Raw genomic sequence first — 19,250 nt, forward strand, 5'->3', positions numbered from 1 at the left:
CCACATCTGTGTTAGCAAGCAGGTAGAACTTGTGTTGATTATGAATGAGTTGTGCAATGGGAAGGACCCGAGCCTTGGGTTAACTTTGTGAGCCCTCTGTTCTCATCTGTAAGTAGGGATGATCTCCCTTTTGTAGGGCTTATAAAAAGCTGTCAGCACAAATGTGTGTAGCTAGTGCTATTGTTTCTAATATGCTTGAAAGATGGTTTAGACAAAAAAATATATATACATATATCATTGTATTTGTATCTGTATCTGTACCTGATATCCCATCAACTAGTGCCTCTCTAACTTGGCCATCATGTCATTAAAGTACTAGGCTCATTTTTTGTACCTCAATGAGACTTTGGCAATTAGCAACAAGACTTTACAGTAATTTGGCATAATTTATGTATTACTACTGTTGTAACATCTATTTCCAAAATCAACCTTTTAACACAGAGTAAGTGGAGCAAAAATCCTCTAAATCTTCTAACGCCTGGCATTGAGGTAAAATATTCGAAAGATCAGAAATTATAATTATGGAGAAATTAAGATAAAGCATGCTAAAATTAAAAGATATATGATACATATGTATACACATATATACAGCATATATATTTAAATTTAATTAAAGATGGATGTACAAACAAATATTTAAATATAGAAGTATATTTATAGAATTTAGATATGTAAATTTATGTATACAATATATCTTTAAATACTAGTATGTACGCATATGTACATATACACATATACATATCAATGCAATTTTTCAACTCTAGTTTAAATGACAGGATCACACTCTTAACACAGAAGTTTCACTCATATATTTACATATAAATAAGGTCATCTATAAGGTTTCAAGTTTCTAGGAAAAAAAAATTTTACAGAGTGTTCTTATTGATTTTGCTAACTTAAATACCTGAAAATTCTTGGGTGACTGTAGTTATTTTTAAAACTTCCTTTACCATGTTATAAGAAGAAAGATGTTGCATTTTCTTGCATGATAATTTGGCTGTATAGAGCGCTCATGTAAACACGATGTCCGAAACACAGCATGACACCACAGAGAAATGTGCACTAGGTGCGGAACGGGAGGGGCAGCCTCGCCATAGAGAGGACGTGCCCCCTCGGAGTAAACACAGCCGCGTATGAGGGACCCCTCTTCCGACACAGCACTCCCCTTTCTCAGACTCCTTCCCATTCACAGAAACTACCACACACAGGCAGCCGGTGTGTCTGGAACATCCATTAACTCCTTCATGTTTATCAGCTCGGTCCTTATCTCATTCATTCCTTCCACTTTGTTTCAGAGTTCACTCCTGGGGCTTTGGCTGCAGATTATTTCAGGGTGTCATAAAGGAGGACAGATAGGACAAAATGGTGGAAGAACCATTACGAGATCAAAATAACTGCTGGGGAAAAAAAACACAACACAACTCATAGCACCTACTCTACTGACAAGTCAGAAACTTCATGCTCTCAAATATATGCCATCTGTGCATGTTCTTCTATTGTGTACCTTTACCGGCATTTATCTCACCTTTGACCAGGGATTTCTATATTCTACTCTTGAAGTTCCCTTAATTTATTGCATGCAGAATGTGCCTAACAGATGCTTGATATCCTAAATTACAATCAGATAAGACAGGATAGTAGGGGTCCATGATTCTCTGCTACAATTTTTTTTTTTTTTTTTCCCCTGCAAGGGCATCTTTTCCACACAAAAAACATCAATGATGTTCAGGCCAAAATAATTCCAGCCTGATATTTATGACTCCCTCTATCTTCTTCCAATATTTATTTTTCTTTAATTTAAAAATTTTTTAAAAGATTTTATTTATTTATCTGACAGAGAGAGAGATCACAAGCAGGCAGAGAGACAGGCAGAGTGAGAGGGGAAGCAGGCTCCCTGCAGGACAGAGAGCCCCATGCGGGGCTCTATCCCAGGACCCTGAGACTGAGCCGAAGGAAGAGGCTTAAGGCTCTGAGCCACCCAGGTGCCCCTCTTCTTCCAATATTTAAAAACAACATAAGATCAAAAACCAAAACCAAAAACAAATAAGCAAACAAAACAAAACAAACACTTCTTTTTTTTTGTATAGATTTGTGAATTAATTTTCAAATAATTCTTTAGTCACAAAACTGGAGAATTATTTGATTATTTGTCAGGCTAGAGTCTAGACAAATCTAGTGGTACCATGCAGTTGCTTCTCTAGTTCAGACAGTTGCTCCAGCAGCAGCGGTGCCCTGGGTGACACGGCAGGGGAAAGATGCTCTCTCACATAAACAGTCACAATTGGCCAGGGATCTGAGGCACAAGATCAACTCCTGCTTACACTCACATTTTTCTGATTCTCTCTCGTTTTTCTTTTTAACATGAAGACAAACAAAGCTAGAAGGATACTTACAGGAATCGAAACCTGTGCTGACTAGATCACACTTTTGTCTTTACTATCAACTGTTATCCTTCTAATCATAAACTTAATGAAGCTTGCTTTCTTTTGGACTTTGTAAAGAACACTTGAGAGACTCTGTCTCCTCAAGGTACCCACCAGGCCTGGAATCCTTCCATCTGCCTAGAGCCAAGTAGGCACCGGGGGCTTCAGACTTTGGCCCAGAGCCTTTATCTTGAGGCGTCAGTAACTCCCCCAGGCTCTTACTCTAGCTCTTCTGTCTGCTACCAGGACTCACAGCTAATTGTTTTTAATGAGCCTGGGTGGGTAACTATCTTTGCCTATAACCACAAGGAGATCTTACCTTCTCCACTGAGTATTTAGTTTATTGAAAAAAAAAAAAAAAAACCTGACTTATTAAGATTGTTTTCCATTTTGCATACAAAGCTCAAAAAAAAGAAAACTTAGAGCCATTTTCCTCTGGGTATCTTCACCAAATGCATCATGTATACCTACCTTTAATAGTGATAATAATAACTAATCTTTATTTAGCTCTGTGTATAGTTTACACACTTTAACCCATTTACAGTTTACACAGTGGCCCTCGGAGTCAGGTCCCTGACCAGCAGCACAGCATTAGTTGGGATTTTGTTACAATGTAAATTCTCAACCCAATCCCAAATTTATTGGATTAGAAAATTAGCAGGTGGGGCCCTGCAATCTGGCCCTTAAGTTCTGTGGGGCATTTTGAGGCACATTTATTTTTGATAATATCTCCTTCACAGACCACATTAGGTAAGAACCCATTTTGCAGAAGAGGAAACTGAGCCTTCTATGGACTAAATCATTTATCAGAGTCATAGCATTTCTAGCTGCCAAACTTCAAAGACTGATATCATCTAAGGGGAAAAAAAAAGAAAAAGAAATCATGATAGTTAAAGACTAAATGAATAAAAGGTAGTTAATAGATTTCTTCCCCTCAGTCATTATACCTTGCTAAAATAATTCAATATATTCACACACACACACACACACAATCTAACGTTCTACTGCATGTTAAAGTTGAGATATTAACTCTAATTTCTCCAAATTTAAGGTAGGTGTCTCCAAAACCTAACTGATATATATATATATATATATATATTCCTGATATTTATATATATCAGTTAGGTTTATATTTATATATAAATATCAGGAATACACTTATAAGTCAGATTTCCCACAAACTGCTGAGGGCTTTAACAATAAGATTAATTTAATAGCAGTGCATGTAGAAGAATTAATTTTAACCAGATTATCCTTCCTTTGATGATCAGCTGCTGAACCTCATCCCAATACAAATGCAACCAGTTTGTAGGAGACCGCAAACATCTGTTCTCCCCTAGAAAGTGTCCGCATGAATATTAATCCTGAAGACTACATGGTGACTCCCTGTCCATGTGATGTGTTTAAATGCCACATGTGTAAATGTGTGAAAGTATTTACTCCTTGAAGAGGCTAGGCCCCATGTTGGGAAGTTCTCTGAGACATCTCGGCAAATTCTAACATTAAGAAGGGGAAACAGATGGGCATCATAGTGGAACTTTCACAGACTCATGTGGAACCAGAGGGCTGGAGGGAAGCCTGCTGCTTCTGGGGTAAAGACCAGCTGTTGCTTGCACAATGCTGATTGGCCAGTTGTTCCTTCTTCCCTTTTCCGCAGAACCTCATCCAGTGATAAGAGAATCTAAGGTCAACAAAAATTGCACAGGACAAAACCATGGGGATGATTCATGGGAAATATCAAGTTTTGAGGGGGCCTTGTCTGTTTTAAGCTGGATCCCTAGTGAAGCTTAGGCTTTATTGCCAGTTACTTTTTATTACAATCCACAGGGCAGCCCATAAACCAAGTATTCCAAGCAGGGAAGTATGGAGGAATTGATGCAAAGGGCCTGGAAGTTTCTAGATACATCCCGGCTATGGATGGGGAGAATCATTATAATAAGGTTAAGTGATATTTTCAAGGTCACACAAGCAACCAGTGGTGCAACTGGGGTCTGAGGCTAATCAAAAGCCTCTGCATTTCCCTCCCTCCTTGTTTCTATTGGTCGGGCACATAGTGTTATCTCACTTTTGCACTAGTGGTCTTCATTAAGTCAGAGGCAAAATTCTAACTGGAGGCCAACTTCTGAACTGAATTTTTAGTTATGACCAATTATGAAATAAATATTTACAATAAAACCTTATATGTATGTGAGAGAGAGCCAAGGAGAGAACTATTAACAAAATCTTGAAAAATATATTTTTTAAAGATTTTATTTATTTGACTGAGAGAGAGAGAGATCACGAGTAGAGGCAGGCAGAGAGAGGGGGAAGCAGGCTCCCTGCTGAGCAGAGAGCCCGATGCAGGGCTTGATCCCAGAACCCTGAGATCATGACCTGAGCCGAAGGCAGATGCTTAATCCACTGAGCCACCCAGGCGCCCCAATACTCAGGATATTTTAGACCAAATTGGTAAAATAAATGTATATGAATCATAAATATCAGAGAACATCTCCCAGAGTTCAGAAGTCACTCAAGGATGAAGTTAGGGGACTAATGAGCTAAATGTATAATCCATTGTTTCAATTGACCTCTGTGTGAGAAAAGTGTTGAGTAACATATGCAAGTGCTTTATATTAAGATAGATTCCATAAAGCCACAGGAAATTATAGACCACATTATCATACATGTCAAAGGATTCTAAAATAAAGAGAAAGATTCCTGATGTATTTGGGAAGAGGAAACATGATTTTCAGAAAAGAAAACTGTAAGCTAATTATCAGTAACATACAGTATATTCAGAGGGGAGTGATGGGCTAGTGAGGGGGATGGAATTTACCAGGTATTATTGGCCATGAGTGAGCAGGCTTACTGGCATGGAAATAGCATCAGTGAAGGAAAAGAATCAAAGCCTCTAGTTGTTGTTAAAAGATTTGAAAGATCATTCTATAGGGGAGGAGGCAAACATTTTCATGACTTGTTGCATGAACAAACAACTGGGTTTCAATGCGTGAACACTTAAGGGAGGCAGATTTTGACTTTGTATACGTCAGTCTCTTCCAACTCTGTTCTGATGATCTGTTTTACTGAATCATCAACAGAAGACTTAGGCCAGAAAGCTAGTACTAAACCTCATTCTGAGCGCACCACTGACTACAGAGCCACCAGCAGGAAGAATCTGAAATTCATGATGTGTTAGGGATACCTTAAAGATAAAATGTGTTAGAGATACCTCCTCGGTATTGCCTTGTCCATGAAGCTTTCCCCCAAGGTTCACGGTGCTGGTTCAGCCCAGATGGGACTTGGATTTCCAGTTAGCAGGTGATTTCCTCATTGGGCCAGAATGTGTCCTGATCCAGTTTGCACTAGCTGTTTGTCTGAGGCAATTGAGTCTTGAGCACCTGGATGATTCAGTCAGTTAAGTGTCTGTGTTTGGTTCAGATCATGATCCCAGGGTCCTGGGATCGAGTCCCACACTGGGCTCCCTATTTGGCAGAGAGCCTGTTTTCCCTCTCCCTCTGCTCACCACTCACCTTGCTTGTGCTCTCTCTGTTAAATGAATAAATAAAATGTTTAAAAAAAAGAATACTGGGTCTTCATTCTTAAGCCATCAACCACTGCCTAACCTGCTGATTTAGGTGCTTAGGCTTTATAAACAAACAGAGTCGGGTTTGCATCTTGGTCCATCACTTTACTACTTCTGTGGTTTGGATCAGGTTCCTTGGCCCTTCTAAATCTCAACTTTCACCCTTAAGATAGAAACAATTCATTAGGCTTATTTAGAAGGTGGTGGACAATATCTTCAGTAATCTTAACCGGGTACCTATTCATTTTTGATTGCTGAATAGATTAGTTCCTTCATTGCATTAGGCCTCCTGAAATATAGACCCCAAAAGAATCAACCCTTTGAACATATTCTGAAATGCCATTATTTCATTCGTAGGTGCCATCCCTGCAAAGTTCCTTGTTTTAGTCATGACCTCAACTCTTTAAGCTTCTGGTCTCCCCCAGTTGTCTATATCACTGTGGTCCTTGCATCCCTTGTGAGGGAACATTCCCATATTATGGCATGAGGACTGATTTGACCATTTCAAAATATATGACCTGCATAGATCAGAGGCTGGTTGTGAATGCCTAACTAAATGAGGCTAGGAATAAGTGAGCAAAACAGCGCACTAATATCTTCACAATTAATACTGAGGGATCCACCAACAACAGATACTTGTTTAAAACCAGTACCTAAGAGGGGTTCATTAGATTATCTCTGGAAAAGATCAGTTGGATAAGTTTTTTTTTTTTTTTCTACAAAGATGAATAGAGCTTTAACATTGATAATAGGATTAAACTTGGAAAAAATAGGCAAATGATTAGAAGAAAGAGGAATTTGAAAAATCTGGGATTCTTATAGATTGATTCTAGTTTTTATTTTCTGTCATCATCATAAAAAAAACACAGTAAGAGAAGTGTAAAACACTGAAGCTTTTAGGTGACATGAAAGTCTGTGAGTAGGAGGGATTTAGAGTTGAATTAAAGAAAGAGTTTGGTGAACACTTTCATATATGTGTAAAGCGGTCAGAAAAGGCAAATATTTAATCCAATATGCCTCAATAAAAAAGAATTTTATTTATAAACCAAACATGGTTGAGATGGGGGCCTGGAGACCAGGGGTAAGATGACTTTGAGGACTTTGATTTTGTCTTTTTTTTTTTTTTTTAAGATTTATTTATTTATTTATTTATTTGGCAGACATCACAAGTAGGCAGAGAGGCAGGCAGAGAGAGAGAGGAGGAATCAGGCTCCCAGCTGAGCAGAGAGCCTGATGTGGGGCTCTATCCAAGGACCCAGGGATCATGACCTGAGCCGAAGGTAGAGGCCCCAACCCACTGAGTCACCCAGGCGCCCCTGATTTTGTCTTTTTTACACTGTGGGGTTCTGCGGGTGAAGTTCTTGGATGCAAAAAGATAACAGAATTGTGATATATATCTTCTTTTATATTCAAGAAATGTGGTGAAGGGTGGTGGAATCTGGGAGCTATGACAGTGGAAATTAACTTCCAGATGAGTGAAATGAGCTTTTAGCATGGACTGGCAGAGCCTACCTTACGGGTTGAAGATACTTGCACTTGCTTCTTGTCCTGTCCTAGTAAGAACTTATTAAATACTTGTGAGCCCATTGGCTGGAATATGCTGATACGCTTCTATAGCCAGCATGGGTGTAGAAATTGTCATCAGAAAAGGATATTGAGGGGAGCCTGGGTAGCTCAGTGGGTTAAGCCTCTGCCTTCAGCTCAGGTCATGATCTCAGGGCCCTGGGATCGAGTCCCGCATCGGGCTCTCTGCTCAGCAGGGAGCGTGCTTCCCCCCTCTCTCTCTGCCTGCCTCTCTGCCTACTTGTGATCTCTCTCAGTCTGCCAAATAAATAAATAAAATCTTTTTTTTTAAAGGATATTGAAATGAAACATATAATATTATTTAATCATCATATAAGGCTTTTGCACCCATAGCTAATGCACGTGGCACAGCTGATTTGCCCGGAAACATGATGGGGGGAACAAAAGACCTCAAGAAAAAGAAAGTGAAAATTTCCCAGAAATTTTATAATAGATCCAAAGATGGAGACATTCTCTTAGGTGAGAAGAAAGGATCCTAACTGACTTGTACTCAAACATGAACCATGTGGATAAAGTGATCTAAAAATAGGAGACCATATATTAAAACACAAGCACAAGTGGCTGTCTTTGAAATTTCAGAGCGAAAAATATCAGAAAAAAAAAAGGAAAGTGTCAAAACACAAAGAGGGCAATGCGTTTTTAGAACACTTACATGCTGTATGTGGGAAACATAGGCAGATTCATTAAGGGTTCGAACACATACAGGAGGGACTCAGAACTGAAGCGGTAATTCATGCATTTATTTGTGACAGTAAGTGTTTCTATAGGCCTATCTTTCCAAATGACTGGTAACGGGACTCTGGTCTGTGTAGATTTAATTAGAGGTTTCTTTGTTCCAAATATATTTATCCACCTTACCAAACATAGGCAAATGTTGCTGCTCAGAGTTAGAATCTTATATTTGTATTTTCGTGGAGTGTCTCAAGACAACCTGAAAAAGATTTTAAATCTGCTAAGGTTCTAAAATTGTCACAAAGTCACACCTGATTATTTAGTGAAGTGGAGAACTCTGGCCTGTTCATAAATCATGATTCATCTCTAAGCAGCTGCTTGGCGACCTCATTTATGAACATTCCATTCAGTGCCAGATCAGAGAGTCTTCAAATTGAATTTTTAGGGCATGAATATTTGATATTGTACATTGTATAGATAGATATATTTCAGGATTGTTACTCTGAATGAACTTTATAAAATAAAATAAATCTCTGGAGTACTGGTAAGTTGATATCTCAACCACAGCATGTCCTAAGTTGTATTGTTTGCTAACTCAATTTTAAAAAGCATTACAAACTCCGTATTATCGAAAATTGAAGATCTTCAAAAGACCACATGAAAGTATCATTCAACAGATTCTCTACTTCCAAGATACATCATCCCCAATTAATTCAGTACTTGATACTGATGTTTTTAAGTATTGATTTTTTTAATGAAAAGTTAAATAGAACAACTTAAAGAGTTTTATAAAAATCTCTTTGGGGGTGCCTGGGTGGCTCAGTGGGTTAAGCCTCTGCCTTTGGCTCAGGTCATGATCTCAGAGTCCTGGGATCGAGCCCTGCGTCGGGCTCTCTGCTCAGCAGGGAGCCTGCTTCCCCCACTCTGCCTGCCTCTCTGCCTACTTGTGATCACTCTCTCTGTCAAATAAATAAGTAAAATCTTAAACGAAAAAAAAATCTCGTTTGGCCATTGTTCTCATCTTTTTTATCAGGGTTAATTCTGGTAAATCTATAATCTCCCTTCTAATTTTAAATTTAAAATAAAAATTAAAATGAATAAATAAAATTTCTCAAGATAATCTATTCATCCAGCAACATAATCTTGTGGAAATAATAATGAATATTAACCACAAGTCAGATTTTACGTATGTCTATGAAGTATTTGGTAAAATACTCAGTCTGTTTGATGGCCATGCAGTTTCAGTTTGAGCCCCATCCATTTGCTATATAAACAGTTCTATGTTATTACTGTGTTCTCACTCATACTTTAGCAACAAAAGGGCTTAACAGTGGGTCCAAATAAAGTTTACATTTAAAGTAAGAGAAGTAAATCAATTTCGTGAAACTTTAAAACTAATCAAGTGCAATAAAGGAGAAATAGAAAATACAGTTTTGCAATCATGTATATTTAGAAATAAATCTTAGTTCTGTATTCTAGCACCCCCAGTATGATCTTGGGTTAGTCTCTGTGAGTTTCAAGCCTCTATATACTAGCTACAAGATGTTTAGGAGATAAAGCAATAGTGACTGAAAAGTAAGGGATGAAAAAGACATTCCATGCAAAAGGAAAGCAGAAGAAAGCTGGTGTAGCTATACTCCATCAAACAAAATAGATTTTAGAATAAAGACTGTGATAAAAGAAAAAGAGGGCAGTACATGAGGGTAAAAGACTCAAAAGAAGGAGATAAAACAAATATCTATGCACCGTGCATAGGAACACTAAATATACAAAGCATATATTAATAGACTTAAAGGTAGAAATTGACAGCAATATAATAATAGTAGGGGACTTTAATCCTTCACTTACATCAATGGATAGATTATTCACACAGAAAATCAATAAGGAAACACCAGTCTTAAATGGCACATTAGACCAGAAGGACTTAACAGGTATAGCTAGAACATTCCATCTGAAAGCAGCAATCTCAAAAGAACATGGAATACTCTCCAGGGTATACCACATGTTAAGTCTCAAAAACATCTCAGTAAATTCAAGAAAACTGAAGTCATATCAAACATCTTTTTTGACAACAGTGGTATGAAACTAGAAATCAATTTAAGGGGCATCAGGATGGTTCCATTGGTTAAGCATGTTACTTTTGATTTCAGCTCAGGTCATAATCCCAGGGTCATGGGATCCAGTCTTCAGTTAGTCTCCATGCTCAGCATGGAGTCTGCTTGTTGTCCCTCTCCCTCTGATCCTCCCCACAACCCCTCACTTGCAAGCTCTCTCAAATAAATAAATAAATAAATTTTAAAGATCAATTACAAGAAGAAAACTAGAAAAGCTACAAATGCATGGAGATTAAACAACATGTTAGTGAACTACTACTGGATCATGAAGAAAATCAAAGGAGGAAAAGAAAATCTAGAGACAAATGAAAACAGAAATATGACATACCAAAATCTATGTGATGCAGCAACAGCAATTCTAAGGGAGGAGTTCATAGCAATAAGGCCTCTCTCAAGAAACAAAGAAATCTCAAATAAAAAATTCAACTTGACATCTAAAGGAATTAGAAAAAAAATCAAAATTAGTAGAAAGAGGAAAATGATAAATATTGGAGTGGAAATAAGAGAAATAAAAACAAAACACAACAAAGAAACAAACAAAACCCTCAAAACAGTAGAAAACATCAATGAAACTAGAAACTGATTCTTTAAGAAGAAAAACAAAACTGACAAACCTTTAGCTAGACTCACCACAGAAAGAAAAAAAGAGGACTCAAATAAAATTGGAAATGAAGGAGAAGTTACAACTCATACCATAGAAATAAAAGGGACGATATAAAACAAAAAACAAAAAAACAAAAACAAAACATAAACAAAAGCCTACTACCAACAATTGTATGCCAACAAATTGGACAACTAAGTAGAAATGGTTAAATTCCTAGAATTTCATCCAGCACTGAATCATGAGAAACAGAAAATCTCAACAGATCAGTTACTAATAAGCAATCAAAAAGTTCCAACAAACAGAAGTCCAGTACTAGATAGCTTCATTGGTTAATTCTACCAAACAGTTAAAGAGTTAATACCTATTCTCAAACTTCCAAAAAAGTAAAGAGGAGGGACTGCTTCCAAACTCACTTTATGAGGCCAGCATTACCCTGGTACCAAAACTGGACAATGACGATATATAAAAGAAAATTACAGGCCAATATCCCAATGAACATTGATGAAAAAATCCTCAACAACATATTAGCAAACCGAATATAACAATCCATTAAGAGTCATACACCATTACCAAGTAGGATTTATCACAGGGATGCAAGATTCACCATCTACAAATAAATCAGTGTGATACACCACATTAACAGAAGTGAAATCTAGACATCATATGATCATCTCAATAGATGCAGAAAAAGGAGTTGATGAAATTAAACATCCATTAATGAAAAACCCTAAGCAAAGAGGTATAGTGGGAAGGAACTTCAACATAATAAAGGTCATATGTGACAAACCCACAGTTAATATCACTTTCAACAATGTAAAACTGAAAATTTTTCCTCCTAAGGATGTCCGCTTTCCCCATTTTCATTTAACATAGTATTGCAAATCATAGGCATAACAATTATGTGCAAAAATGTGTTGTGATTCTATACACTGATAAGAAAGTATCAGAAAGAAAAATAAAAATATTCCATTTATAATTGCATCAGAAAGAACAAAATACCTAGTAATAAATTTAATGTAAGAAGTGAAAGACTCATATACTTAAAAAAGTAAGACCTTGATGAAAGAAATTGAAGACAGAAAGAAATAGAAAGATATTTCATGCTTATGGATTTGAAGAATTGCTATTGTTAAAATGTCCAGACCACCCAAGGCAGTCTATATATTCAGTGAAATCCCTATCAAAATTCCAATGACATTTTTCATAGGTGTAGAAAAATAATTCTAAAATTTCTTTGGAAACACAAAGACCCCAAAAGCCAAAACAATCTTGAGAAGGAGCAAAACTGGAGGCATCATGCTTCTTGATTTCAAAACATACTACAAAGCTATAGTAATACATAGCACTGGCATAAAAACGGACACATAGATCAGTGGGACAAAATAGAGAGCCCAGAGATTAAACCACAATATATGGTTAACTAATTTATGACCAAAGAGGCAAAATATACAATGGAGAAAAGACTGTCTTCAGCAAATGGTGCTGGGAGAACTAGAGAGCTACATGCAAAAGAATGAAACTAGATGACTATCTTATAATATACATACATATTAATTTAAAAGATTAAAGGCTTGAGTGTGAGACCTGAATCCATAAAAATCCTAGAAGAAAACATGAATTTGAAGTTCTTTGAAATCAGTTGTATATATATTTTGGATCAGTGCAACAAAAGCAAAAATAAACAAATGGGACATTAAACTAAAAAGCTTCTGCACAGCAAAGGAAACCATTAACAAAACCAAAAAGCAACCTACTGAATGGGAGAAGGTATTTGGAAATCATATATCTGACAAAGGGCTAATATCCAAAATATATAGAGAACTCATACAACTCAATGAGAACAACAAAACAATTTGATTAAAACATGGGTAGGAAATCTGAATGGACACTTTTCCAAAGAAGACATACAGATGGCCAACAGGCACATGAAAAGATGATGAACAACATTAATCATCAAGGAAATGCAAATCAAAACCACAATAAGCTATCACTTACACTTGTCAGAGTGATTACCAAAAACACAAGAAACAAGAGAACAAGTGACCCTCATGAACTGTTGCTGAAAATCCAAACTGGTATAGCCACTATAGAAAACAGCAAAAGAAATTAAAAATAGAATTACCATATGGTCCTGCAATTCCACTACTGGATATCTATCCAAAAAAACAGAAATGTTAATTCAAAAAGATATGCACCCCTCTGTTCATTGCAGCATTATTTACAACAGCAAAGGTATGCTAACAGCCTAAGTGTCCATCAATGGATGAATGGACAAAGAAGATGTTGCGTGTGTGTGTGTGTGTGTGTGTGCGCAGATAATACTCAGCTATAAAAAAGGATGAAATCTCCTCATTTGCAATAACATGGATGGCCCATGAGAGTATTAGATTAAGTAGTATATGTCTGTTATACGATGACAAATACCACATGCTTACCATGTGGAATTTAAAAAACATAGCAAACAAACAAAATCTTGACTCTTAGGAACTGAGAAAAGATTGGTGTTGCCAGAAGGGAGGGAGTTGGGGTATGAACAAAATGGGTGAGGGAGATCAAAAAGTAGAGTCTTCCAATTAAGAAATAAAGAAGTCATAGGGATGTAATGTACGACATAGAGAATACAGACAATAATATCCTACGGACAATAGTATTGTATAGTGACAGATGGTAACTGGACTTTTTGTGATAACCATTTTGCAATTTAGACAAACGTTGAATCATATGTTATATACCTGAAATGACTATGATATTGCATATCAGTTATACATTAATAAAAATATTTAGACGAAATAATTCAAACTTCAATTCAAAACTTCAATTCATTCTGAAAAACAACCAGTTTTGATTGAAAATGTCAAAGAAAATAAATAACCCCACATCTATTTGTCTCTCTCAAGTCAAAATATAACCTTAAAATTGTTCTTCAAAATGGAAGGTGTGCTTATTTTTCATTTCAAACTAAAAAAAAGACAAAAGAAAACAAAAAATCTGTAAAAATTTATGGAGGCTTCAAAATTGAGTGAAAAAATGGAATGGTCTCCTGAAGCCCTATTTAGAAAAACGTTTTTAAGTTTTATTTATTTAAGTAATTTCTACCCTCAATGTGAGTCTCAAACTCACAATCCCGAGATCGAGGGTCATATGCTATTGTGACTGAGCCAGCCAGGTACCCCTTAAAACCCAATTTTTAAAATGTAAAAAATCCATATTCCTTGTAAATGTTACAACTTAATATACAGGCAACCTAGAATAAACATGATAATAATAGTATTCCCAAGATTCAATCTACCATAACTAATCTCAATCCTAACTTCACTATTATTTTCAATTAGCAATATTGATGAGTAGACAATTATCAAATAGCAATGAACATAAAATAGAAATCTGTTTCCAGGGGCGCCGGCCGGGGTGGCTCAGTGGGTTAAAACCTCTGCCTTCAGCTCAGGTCATGATCTCAGGGTCCTGGGATCTAGCCCCACATCCAGCTCTCTGCTTAGCGGGGAGCCTGCTTCCCCCTCCCCACCTCTTTCTGCCTGCCTTTCTGCCTACTTGTGATCTCTGTCTGTCAAATAAATTAAAAAAAAAAAAAAAAAGAAAGAAATCTGTTTCCAACCAAAGTAGGGCCAACACAGAAAAGCATAGACAATAGCAATTTGGAACCATACTTAGCATTAATTTAAAGGGGGAAACAAGTAGGGAGAATATGAGAAAGACAGATTAGCCTATCAACTGCCACATCTTCACATAGTATATACATTAAGAAAAAAATAAATATTTGGAGATGTTTTTTCCATAAATTGTAAGCAACATAAAGAAACACATTATTTCATTTAGTGCATCAGTTTCTGAAGCCTCCTCCAGATGCCTCTTGCTCAGTGTCTCTGTCTCCCTTTCTAACCTCAGTCTGGGGACAGCCTTTCACTATACCTGAAGGTCAAGAGTTTAGACCTTGGGGTGGGGAGGAAATTTCTTTTTCACAACTTGGAGCACACTGTCCTTCACTTCCTAGGTGATGTTATTTATAATGACGAAATGATTCTACATTTTGCATTTGTCTTGTCTTTTTAAACCTTTTAATTGTTTTCAAATCTTGAATAGAAGTTGTTGAGCACAGTGGCTATAACATCAGACCAGACTACAGATTCTCAGGCTGAGATTTTACAAATTGTTCAATGTCGATTGCATTATATAACAGCTTGCTGGGTCACTAGAGGATACGTGAAGTGTTTGATACATAATGAACAGGTGAGTGAATAAATACATGCTCAATAAATCAATACATTCTCATTAAAAATCAGACCCTTCTGTTTTTTTAGATGAAGAATTGAGACCTGCTCATCGAATTACTCAGGTTACCAGAAGAGGAGGAAAACACTTTTTTTTTTTTTTTCCCAACAGGCATCCTAATTTCCCTTGGAACTGAAACCATGCTGGAAGGAGGACTCATAGACCATCTAATTATTACTGAATGGGCACTCTACAGTTATTAAGCTACCAACAATCTGAGTAGAGGAAAATGATAGAAATGCTCACTGGTTACCATTATTATATCTCAGATTCATTCACTGGAAGAGAAAAGATGTCCTACCCAGATGCTGTCTTCTTGCTTGTACTGTTTCCAGTTGCGTCCTGTGTCACTGAACATCAGGCTGTAACTCGTCACCCAGTCAGAGCTTCCGTATCTTCCCTGCGTGGCCACTGCTGTAATCTCCACTCTGTTTCCCAGGTCCATCTGGAGCCACTGTTGAGCATTGGAATCTGCTGGGGACCAACCGCCAGTTCCTGGAAGAAGATCAGAGAGAGAGTTGTAGTAACATTCCCCATGGCTGCAACTCTCAGCTCTCAAAGAGAAAGAAATGGTGTGCCGCTAAGATGTCTTTACCCCCCAAAGCGCCCTGCTCCTCCTTGCATGGCCTGATTTCCATTCTCCTCTTCCACACTATTCCCTTTCATGGTTCAAGATTCATCTCGAGCCCATGCTGTCCCTTCCATAATTCTTTCTGTCTTTCCTTGGGCATTAGTTTCTATTTTTTGGATTCCTAGTACAATCGGTACTACTTATTTATTTTTATTCTCCTACAACCTTAATCTTATAACATGCTTTCTATCCTTTGCTTAATGGAGAGCTCCTTCCTTCCTTCTTTTCTCCACTCTTTTATCCCTCCCTCTACCAAGGCCCAGATATTTTTTCTGTGGATACAAAGATGAAAGATCATTGACTATATCTTTGACTCTGTCTCATCCATGCAACTGATGTTCTCTGAGCACCTGGAGCATTCTGGATACTGAAGAAAGACATGAAAACAAAAATGTGCAATTTGATGTGATAGGAAGCCTTATAAAAGGCAAACACAAGGTACAATAGGAGCTCAGAGGACAGAATATCTCTGTAGGTGACAGAAAATGAGATAGTGAAATGAGATAGTGATGACGAGACAGTACAGCTGAAGCAAGCCTGAAGCAAGTATGACCATGCTGCAGGCAAACAAGGTGAAAGAGAGAAAACGTTGGAGAGATCAAACAGGCCCAAGGAACAGCATGCACAAAATATCAGGGGACATGAGGCAGTGTGCCGTGTTTCTGGATCTACACGGGATTCAGTATACTTGACACACAAAAACATTCTTACATGGGACAAAAGACCCTGGGCCTTAAAAATCCATTATTTGATATACTGGAACTCTGCAAAAGATCAATATTAGCTCTTGCAACTTTGGAAGACTTGTTGGAAGACTTGTGGCCTCAGTCTTCTCTAATTGTTTCACATGGTAATAATGAGGTCAATAATCATTTTTACTGACCCAAGAGTTAACAAATCTTCCAAATCCTGAGTGGAATCCTGGAAAGGCAGAATGTGTATGCCATGGGTGGGGATGAGAAGGAAACAACACTTCTGTGAAGTACCTTGCTCAGCGTATCAAGTTGGTGAGTTAATTACATTTTCAATTTAGAGGACTTAATCAATAAATCCCTTTTGATTTCAACCTTTGTCATTTAATAAAATCATTTTAGTTATGATTTTATAACTTTCTCACGATCTCCGAAGGAACCAATGGGACTTCTTCCTGGTAATCCAGAACTTTTCTGAGCCCTGGCTCCCTGGTGTAGACAGCCCGTCATTGATGGAAGCAGACATGTAGGCACAGGAGATGGAGGACATGAGGTGAACCCTACTTTAGTCATAGGCACATCCCGCAAGGTATGTGTTGATTCTCTCTTAATAGCAACTGCTATTAAGCTTTGGTTTGATTTTTTTTTTTTTTTACTTTCCTGAGAAGACTGAAATGCAGGGAAAGGAAGAGATGGAACATGCTCAGCACCTATTACAGAATGTATTTTATTAAGTGTTCTGCAAGACACAGATACAGTGGCAGATATGGCTGATTTCCCTGATATCCATTTCTCTTCTTCTCGGGTGGGTATGAAGCTTAATTTCATTTTCAGCTCTCCATCCTCTTATACTTATAGTCACAGAGATAAGTTCTCCCTAACCAAGATAGGAGTAGGAGGAAGACATGCCACTTAGAAGCCAACTGGTCTCTTCCCCACTTGTTTCTCCTTCTATGACTGATAGATGCAGTTGGCACCAAGGCCTGAGGTGATGACAAAACAATAATATGGAAAGATCTTGGTTTCCCATATCATCACATGAAGGAAAGCATCTGTCTACTTGAATACCTGCCCCAAATAATAATATAAATAAGAACTAAGCAACTATGTTGCTCAAGACATTGTGGATTAGAACTTTTTTGATACTGCAATTCAACCTACTTTAAAACATACATAATATCCTGTAAGATAAATAGCGCAATTGCCAGTATATAGTTCAGGAAACTGAGATCCAGCAAGTTTGGAACACCTGACAGTTGGGATTCAAGCATTGCTCTTTGAGACTATTATGTAGCAGGAAAAAAAAAGTTTCAGGAAAAAATTTTTTTCAGCAGAAAAAGAAACAAACAAAAAAACCAAAACACCCAGAAAATCAATACAGAAGAAAGGCACAGGGAGGAGGCATATGAGCAGAGATCTGACCTGCCAGATCCGGAAGTACATTTTTGTCTAACAGCTCTGTGTTTACTAAATTGTCCACAATTCCCAGCCCTGACTACCTTCTCTCAACTTTTCACAACTGACAGAGAGGCTTAAGAAGAGCACTTACATTTCAAAAACATTAAAAAATAATTTTAAAGTCCAAAACAATTTTGAGCCTATTCTTTATTTCCATTCAATTTCTCCTCCTGCTCATTTCATGGGGTCTCTTTCTTCTTAAGTGAAAAAACGCAAGTTTGTATAAACTATATATCATGTGTTAAAACATGATCGAAGAGAAATTTGTATGATGATTTCTTCTGAGTGATGAAACTATGAGTGATTTCATCCTTTTATGCTTTTTGCCTATGACATATTTTCTATTATCAGTATGTCTTTCTTACATAAATGCAGATTCGCATTATTCATATTTATGTGGTTTATTGCCTAAAGAATATGTACAGCAATTGAACAGCTGGTGACAACTTGTGACTTTTTATGTGATCATCACTATTTTTGAAATCAAAATCCTCAGACCTTAACTAGTCCTCTTTTATCCTCAATTATCAGCAGCCAGAGCTCCTAGTCATGTTTTAGGATTTTTTTCTTCATTTATTCTAATTATTGTCATCCTCATATATGTTAAGAATTTTTGTTAAGAATGGAAGAGAGAGAACAAAATGACAAGGAACTCTCCCTGTCAGCACGCAAAACATAAAATCACAGAAGACCGACTGAAAACCAAACCGAACCAAAACAAGACTAAACAAAAGACAGAGAGATAATGCTAAGGTTTCTTCAAATTTGCCTAAAGAAAATCACATCTCCCTTTTGCCCACAGTAGAATCCGTAGCTTATTAATCACCCTGAAATTAACTGAAATAGAATTGTTGCTGTTCACCTTCATTAACACATTGAGTTAAAAATGTTCCAAACCCAGAAGCTTCAACCTAAGCTCTTAAAACAGAGGGACACTGTCTGGGTGATAATTGCCAAGAACTCTTTTCCTGCTGTTGAAGATGTTCCCTGCATTACAGCTAATAGACCAGGCCTCCAGGGTTGCCATGGTTGCTATGGCAAACATTTTGTTCCTTGCACCAAACAATAACTGTGTTTTCAAAATGATGAGAGAAGCCTAAGATACTATTTGCAGCTACTCTAAACACATACTGTGCCCACACTAGCTTTCTGTTTCTGAATTATTCTCTAAAGTGGGTGTAACGTACACACAGATACCTGCGTCAAAGGCGTAAACTAAGGCA

The 19,250-nt window shown here is 37.3% G+C and overlaps 1 protein-coding gene across 1 annotated transcript in view; it reads right to left on the minus strand.

Moving 5' to 3' along the window:
- The window catches only part of CNTNAP5 (contactin associated protein family member 5), an 828,648-nt gene that overhangs the window by 624,368 nt on the left and 185,030 nt on the right, over window positions 1-19,250 (minus strand). The window contains exon 3 of the mRNA XM_045066473.1: window positions 15,548-15,741. Within this exon, the coding sequence (XP_044922408.1) occupies window positions 15,548-15,741 (194 nt within the window). The remainder of the gene's footprint in view (window positions 1-15,547; window positions 15,742-19,250) is intronic.

Source organism: Mustela putorius, unplaced genomic scaffold (assembly GCF_011764305.1).
Source record: "Mustela putorius furo isolate JIRA1106 unplaced genomic scaffold, ASM1176430v1.1 tig00003867_pilon_pilon_pilon, whole genome shotgun sequence".
Taxonomy (NCBI): domain Eukaryota; kingdom Metazoa; phylum Chordata; class Mammalia; order Carnivora; family Mustelidae; genus Mustela; species Mustela putorius.